General features: G+C 53.1%; 1 protein-coding gene across 1 annotated transcript; it reads left to right on the top strand.

The window, feature by feature from the left end:
• The first annotated feature begins 4 nt into the window (after positions 1-4).
• LOC131496886 (tubulin gamma-1 chain) lies at positions 5-5,001 on the top strand. The gene is made up of 11 exons (XM_058702690.1): positions 5-261; positions 557-669; positions 892-1,059; positions 2,041-2,109; positions 2,387-2,466; positions 2,913-3,039; positions 3,275-3,361; positions 3,468-3,617; positions 4,005-4,157; positions 4,249-4,410; positions 4,600-5,001. Exons 1-11 carry the CDS (start codon positions 213-215, stop codon positions 4,795-4,797), a joined length of 1,356 nt encoding a protein of 451 aa, XP_058558673.1. The 5' UTR covers positions 5-212; the 3' UTR covers positions 4,798-5,001.
• The last annotated feature ends 2,766 nt before the right edge of the window (positions 5,002-7,767 follow it).

Genomic DNA, 7,767 nt, shown 5'->3' with positions numbered 1-7,767 from the left:
GGCGCAGAGCCCGACCAGGAACTGCACACGCGCAGTCTGCTTCACTGAAGCCACATGAATAAGGCCCTGCCATCGCCAGAACTCAGTTCTCATTGGAGCGGAGAAAGTTCGAGGGCGGAGCGGGTTGTTTGGCGCCTGCGTCGTGCAGCTAGCGGCTGGCGAGCCGCGGCTTGGCTGGCGGGAGCGGCGGCAACACCGGTGGTGGAGCGACGATGCCGAGGGAAATCATCACCCTACAGTTGGGCCAGTGCGGCAATCAGAGTGAGCGAACCTCCGGCCCCTCCACTAGTCAGGTTCCTTAGATTCTATGGGATCTCACTGCGGGATCCTGGACTCCATCCGCCCTTCCCACAATCGTAGTTTTCCAAAGGCGGGACATGCCTGACCCAGTGTCCAGTTGCCCAACCCTGAGGGCCCTCCCCTCCCAGTCGCTGGCATACAGCCCTTTCCTCTGACATGGGAGACTCGCGAGCGCTCAGTCCCCCAGTTTCTGGTTGGAATCTGCCCAGACCCAGACGTCCTCTTTCTCGCCCGTCCGCCCCTCCCCCCCTACCAGTTGGGTTCGAGTTCTGGAAACAACTGTGCGCTGAGCATGGTATCAGCCCCGAGGGCATCGTGGAGGAGTTCGCCACCGAGGGCACTGACCGCAAGGACGTCTTTTTCTACCAGGTGCTCTCAGCGACTTTGCCAGCCCCCCCCCCCACACCCCGCGCCCCCACAGCGGCCCCGGGGGGCCTGAGGGAAGGGCAGTGGCTTGGTACCAGGAAACCCTCTGGGCAAAGGAGTCAGGGCGGCTGGCTTGAGGAGGGAGGACAGGCAGGAGCCAGAGTTGGGAAGATGGAGGACTGGGCCTTAGCTGACTGGACCACCCTGCTGGTCTCCCCTTGACAGGCAGACGATGAGCACTACATCCCCAGGGCCGTGCTGCTGGACCTGGAGCCCCGGGTGATCCACTCCATCCTCAACTCCCCCTATGCCAAGCTCTACAACCCAGAGAACATCTACCTGTCAGAGCATGGAGGAGGGGCTGGCAACAACTGGGCCAGTGGATTCTCGCAGGTCATTTGCTATTCCCTGGCAGAACCCACAACTCCCTTCCTGTGTGAGGGCAGGCAGTATGACTTGCCAGAGAGAGAAGAAACCAGATCAAGGATGTAGGAGTAGTAGAGCGAGAGAGAGATGGCCGAGGGGAGTTCTTTTTTCTAAGTCAATATGGTTAAGACTGCACTTGGCTAGTGCTGTGTGCCAGGTCATACTAAGTGCTTTACATGTAACTTACTTAACCCTCCCAACAACCCTAAAGGTAGGTATTATAGGTTCACAGTCTCTTACCTCCTTTTTCAGATTCTAAAAAACTCTGAAACCAAAACATGATTTATAACTTGTTTGGTAGCAAAACCAAATCTCAGGGCACCTGGCTGGCTCAGTCAGTAGAGCATGTGACTCTTGATCTTGGGGTTGTGAGTTCAAGCCCTACTTTGGGTGTAGAAATTACTTAAAAATAAAATCTTAAAAAAAAAAAAAATCTCAGTGAAGACAGGCTATTTTATAGTTTTTATCTAACTTGTCATTACTTATACATTTCATGGCAGAAATATTAATACATTTGATTAGCACACACCAGACACCCACTGGCATTTTACTTAACATACATCATACGTACCATATTACCTTTCTAGAGTTGGAAATATTTGAATTCTGAAACATAGCTGGCCCCAAGAATTTTGAATAAGGGACTGAGGAGTTGTATCACCTTCATTATTCAGATGAGGAAACTGAGTAACCTGCCTAAAGTAACCTTCCCAGAGTCACTTGGTTAAATAAAACTAGACCTAATACATGAATCCAAGCAGTGTGGATATTGAGTATCTGCTCATACCCACTGTGCTATATTGCCTCTCAGTGCAAATAACAAGCAGGGCCACTGTGCTCAAAAAAGGACTTTTATGTTCTATAAGGAGAATTTAAGGTGGCTATTCTGAGGTCAGAGTCCTTGTCCCATGGTCCTGTCCCACTCTGATACTCCCCATGTCTGTACAGGGAGAGAAGATCCACGAGGACATTTTTGATATCATAGACCGGGAGGCAGATGGCAGTGACAGTCTAGAGGTGAGTGTCTTAGGAATGCTGGTGGGAGCTGTCAGAGGGAAGGCTTCACAACACCCTTTAGAAGCCACCTGTTAAGTACAAGACCTACCTGTGTACCCTTTGCACTGGACAGAAGTCAACTGGGCTTTGCTGGACACAAGGCAGAGTCTCCTGAGCTGTATGTGTGGGGTAAGGGAAGTGGAGGAGAGGGTTTGGGAAAATAGGAGTCCAAGAAATTGTAGGATGGGTCCAGTCTGAAATCCAGTACCTAGACACTGACTGCACCTTCCCCCTGTAGGGCTTCGTGCTGTGTCATTCCATTGCTGGGGGGACAGGCTCTGGCCTGGGCTCCTACCTCTTGGAACGACTGAATGACAGGTAAGTCTGTGTTTTAAGGGGCAGGAAGGACTTGGTTTCCCAAGTAACTGGGAGGCCCTCCAGATACACCTTCCTATTTGCTGGAGCAATGAAAAGGCCCTTCTGTTAACTCCTGTAGTGAGAAAGAGAAGATAAAATAACCAAGAACCTGATCACACTCTGAGTGGTTGGATCCAGAGCCTAGAATCTAAGCCCTAGATGAAGAGATGAAGAAGGTTCAGGGGGTATGGCTGGTTTAGTTAGAACCCTAGGTCCTAAGATTGTCTCTGCCGTTCCTTCCCCCTTTGGGGTTGCAGACTTCCAAAAGTCAAGTCTTCTTTCTCTGCTGATCCTGTGTCCCACCCCAATTTCGCCATTTAGATTTCACTGCTTTCTGACTATTGTGAGCCCCATGTTTACCAAGCCTCCAGTCTCTTGCCCTGACCCTCTCCTCTCAACCCCACCAGGTACCCCAAGAAGCTGGTGCAGACCTACTCAGTGTTTCCCAACCAGGACGAGATGAGCGATGTGGTGGTCCAGCCCTACAACTCCCTGCTCACGCTCAAGAGGCTGACCCAGAATGCAGACTGTGTGGTGCGTCCTGGATTCTGCCATTCTCCAGTGCCAACCCCTTTGTCTATTTCATCATTTTCCTACATTTAAAAAGTCTATTTTGAGCCCTTCTGTGCCTCAGTCTTGTGCCACTGCCTTTTGGATGGGTCTTTCTGGCCATGAAGCACCAAGGAAATTAAGCTTCAGAGCCCAGATTCAGGCAGAGCTCCTGTCCTTTCTGTCCCCATAAATCTGTCACCCTTTTCTGTCCCCCCAGGTGGTACTGGACAACACAGCCCTGAACCGGATTGCCACAGACCGCCTGCACATCCAGAACCCATCCTTCTCCCAGATCAACCAGCTGGTGAGCCCCTGCTCCTGGACTGGAAATCCTCCTTACTGGAGTGCCATCTGGGGAAGGGAGGCCCCGCCCCAGGCCAAGGCCCATGACCCGGCACCCCCGTCCCCAGGTGTCCACCATCATGTCAGCCAGCACCACCACCCTGCGCTACCCTGGCTACATGAACAACGACCTCATCGGCCTCATCGCCTCGCTCATCCCCACTCCTCGACTCCACTTCCTCATGACCGGCTACACCCCGCTCACCACGGACCAGTCGGTAGGAGCGGCCCCAGCAGGCCCTGCCCTAGCCTTTCTGTCCCCCTGCTGCGCCCTCCAGGAGCCGCTCTTTGTAGCCCCAGAGGCTCTGTGCTCAGGGACAGGCACAGACTGTCCAGCTCCGTGCTGACTTGTTCTCCTCTTCCCTACACCCCTGGCTCCCTGTAGGGCCCGGGCTACGTGGGGTCTGCTGATGCTCCCGCACAGGGGCATGACCTTGCTGAGCTGAGGAGGGCTAAGATTCCTGGTCCTGCAGCCAAGGCTCAGTGTACACCTGAATCTCAAGACGCCTCCCAGAGAGACCATCCTAGCCTGAGTCTGATGGGGGTCAGCCATTGGACCGTGCCCTGAGTGCTGGCCTGGTCCCCGTGGCCCGCTCTCCCCTCAGGTGGCCAGCGTGAGGAAGACCACAGTCCTGGATGTCATGAGGCGGCTGCTGCAGCCCAAGAACGTGATGGTGTCCACGGGCCGGGATCGCCAGACCAACCATTGCTACATCGCCATCCTCAACATCATCCAGGGGGAGGTGGACCCCACCCAGGTAGGTGAGGCCCCTTCGTGCCACCCCCGGAACCCACAGGGGTAGAGGAGAGGCTACCACCACCACTGTTGTGTCCACCCCTCCCCGCTAGGTCCACAAGAGTCTGCAGAGGATCCGGGAGCGGAAGTTGGCCAACTTCATCCCCTGGGGCCCTGCCAGCATCCAGGTGGCCCTGTCAAGGAAGTCTCCCTACCTGCCTTCGGCCCACCGGGTCAGTGGGCTCATGATGGCCAACCACACCAGCATCTCCTCGGTGAGGCTTAACGGTTTGCACCTGTCTTCCCATATGCACTTTCCTGGTTGGTCCTCACCTCTCCACATCCCTGCTGCCCCTGCTTCCAGGTCTCTTAATGTGCAGATTGCCCAGCACTGGTTCCCTGGCTCTGTGGGCCATATTGTTACTCTATGTTCTTTGTGACCCCTGCTTTCTGCACACACCAAGCTCTTCGAGCGGACCTGTCGCCAGTATGACAAGCTGCGGAAGCGGGAGGCCTTCCTGGAGCAGTTCCGCAAGGAGGACATCTTCAAGGAGAACTTTGATGAGCTGGACACGTCCAGGGAGGTTGTGCAGCAGCTCATCGACGAGTATCATGCGGCCACGCGGCCAGACTACATCTCCTGGGGCGCCCAGGAGCAGTGAGTCCCCCAGGACCAGGACCTTGTCTGCCTTACTGGTTGGCCCAGGCCCCGCCTGACTGACCACCCCCTCAGAGCACAGATCAGGGACCTCACACATCTCTTCCTCATAAATACACATGCACGTACTCTGTATTGGCCTGGGGACACGTTTCTGTCTCCTCTGATGAGACTATTTATGTTTAATAAAGCACTGGACATAAGTGAAGTTAACTGGTTTTCTGAAGGCCTGTAGATGTGGGGAAGGGGGTAGTGCCTGTTCTTCCCCCTATTTCCAGCCTCTTCAACTCTGAGCAAATGCCTCCCCTAGCTTTTCCTTCTCCTTCCTCATTTTGGAGAACATAGGTGGTGTCTACCCATGTGAGACATGCCTTTCCAGGGTAAAAAGGCCAACAGATATTACCTTACTCTTACTGACATTCCGGGTCCCAGGTCCCTCCCACCCTTCCCTGTATCAGGTGACCAATCTGCCAGTTTCATGTTCCCACATCAGAGTGTCCTGCTAATCATCATAGCAAGCAGGCCTGCAGTCACCACCCCCACCGCCAGGCCTGGGCAAGCAGTAGAGTTGATCCAAGTGCCTTTAATCTTGTAAGCAGGGTATGCCAGAGAGCCAGTCCAAGAAAGCCACTGGGCAGGCAGCTGGAGTCTAGGACAATCAACTCCTGAGACCAAACCCAAAGCCTAGACTATAAGCAGGGCCTGAAGTGGGCCCATAGCTAAGGCTCCATAATTCTGTTTACAGGTGGTCTATTGAGCCCTCCCACTTCTTGTGGAAAACTGCAGGGAAGTAGTAAATATATAGTGACCTAAATGTTCAGAATCAAAAGGGCAAAGCAGGTTGTCCCTAGATCATGGTGGATTGTCAGGGCCCCTCTTAGGCCTTTATGCACCCCAAAGGTGAGGTTTGGGGAATAATAGCAAACATGCACGTGGACACTCTGCTAGGTACCCAACATTATTTTGTTCAATCCTCATGACAACTCTATGAAGTGACAGATGTTATTAGTATTGTTTTATAAACAAGGAAACTAAGACTAACCATGGTTAATGTACCAAGTCACCCACCTGGTAAATGACAGAGTTGGAGTCCAATCCTGGTTTGACTGGCATCAGTATCCCCGACCATTGCATGTCCTGCCTTTTATGATATCTTTTGGGTTAGTGTAGAATCCCATCTCTGAGGTCTTTTGGAGCCATTGGATGAGTGCGTGGTTGTCAGAGGATGTGAGGACTTTGAACACCTGTGCAGACAGGGCAGGTGCAGTCTCTATGGGTTGGAGGGACTGTCAGCCTCAAGTTGCTTCAGGTATACCTGTTAAGTGTCCCCATCACCCAAGTCAGGGTAGCTGGGGACCTGTGCCTGCCTTCTCATTACTGTCACCACCAGCATGCTTGGCCAAAGCCAGAGGGCCAGCTCAGTGGATCAGAAGGATTAGGGGCTGGCAGAGCTCAGCATACAGGTGAAGGACCAGCCCAAGAAGGTGACTGTGAGCCCCTACAGAGGCTGAAGATTACCCAGAATCGGTATTCTTAATTTGGGCAAATTAAGATCTTTTTCTTCTTGTTCATTGTTGGCCTGAGGACACACTTTTCCTTCCATGAACCTATTTATCTTTAATAAAGCTTTGACGTATGAACAGTGAGCAACACTTAGGCCTAACCCTTATGAACAAAAGTGACGGATGGGCAGGGAATGGGCAGTCAGAGGCTAGGCTCTGGGCTGCCTGATGGGTGGCAGGGAGACCGTAAGCCTGTCACCACCACAAAGCATGAGCTTGTCACTTGCAGTTGCCAGGCCTCTCCTGAGTCAGCCTGGTCAGTGTCAACCAGCTGCCTGTCGTCTGAGCAGAGAGAGGGTGACTTCAGGGAAAATCGGCGTGCACCTGGTGCCTTCTCGGCTCCACCTCTGGCCCCTGCACCACTGGGCACCCTGCCTTGCTCCTTTCTCCCTTTACAACCCCTGCCCCAGATGAGAAATCTTTCATCACCTGGGGTATCTGTATGAGTGACTCATGCTGAGTAGGGGTCATGCGTGTTGGCAAAGGTAAAAGGCTGCTATATGTGAATCGTTGGCTAGACCCCTCCAGGCCACAAGCCCAGGGCCTGCCTTCCTTTGCCAGACCCAGTTAAAGGGCGTGAGCCCCAGGGGGAGGAAGCACCAGCTAGCCCAGAGTAGAAGTTTTCTATCACCAACCCAGAGGGGTAAATACCCTGTGCAGGGGGTCCTCCCTGGAAAGAAGAGCTGGATCTGCAAAGTTGCCTCCTTCTGAGGGCTGAGTGCCAGGCACTAGGAGCACAGACACACCTCAATGCCAGCTTCAAAGCCAGGCCCCTCCCCCAAGGCTATTTCCAGATCACCCATCACCCCACACCAACGCAGCCCCTCCCGGTTCTTGGCCAGTGGCAAACCCCAAAGTATGTCAACTAGAGGGCAGCGAAGAGGCCAGGTGGAAAGGGAGGAAAGCCTCTGGGAATCAGGGCAGCAGGTGGTGCTGGTGGTGAAAAATCCCTGTGGTCTGAGAGACTGCAAACCACAGAAGTAACTGTCCTGATGAGACACAAGCTGCAGTAAAGCTGGAGAGAGAATGAAGGCTCATGCACAGAACAGGAACCTCTTTCTGACTAAACAAAATTAGAGAAAATCAGCCATTTCAAGGTAATATTCCCAGAATTCCCATGTGATGTGACTCAGGGACAGATATCTAGTATCAGGAAGCACTTTATAATAAAAGTAGAGTGGTGCAAACGAATCTGGAACTTAGGACTGTCACTTTGGAAAAGCGTACCGGGATGAGGTGAAGAGGTTATGAGCACAAGAGTGGGTTGGGAGCTCACAGTAAGCACAGATGCCCCACAGGGTGGGTGAGTCAGTCCAGTAAGCCTCATCTGTGGTCGCCACTGGTCACACGCATGCTCCATCTCCCTAGAAAGGGGCTGTCTGCGGTGGAGACTCAACTAAAATCCAACATCA

Source organism: Neofelis nebulosa, chromosome 16, assembly GCF_028018385.1.
Source record: "Neofelis nebulosa isolate mNeoNeb1 chromosome 16, mNeoNeb1.pri, whole genome shotgun sequence".
Lineage (NCBI taxonomy): Eukaryota > Metazoa > Chordata > Mammalia > Carnivora > Felidae > Neofelis > Neofelis nebulosa.
The sequence above is the reverse complement of the archived record's forward strand: the minus strand, read 5'-3'. Positions and strand labels throughout refer to the sequence as shown.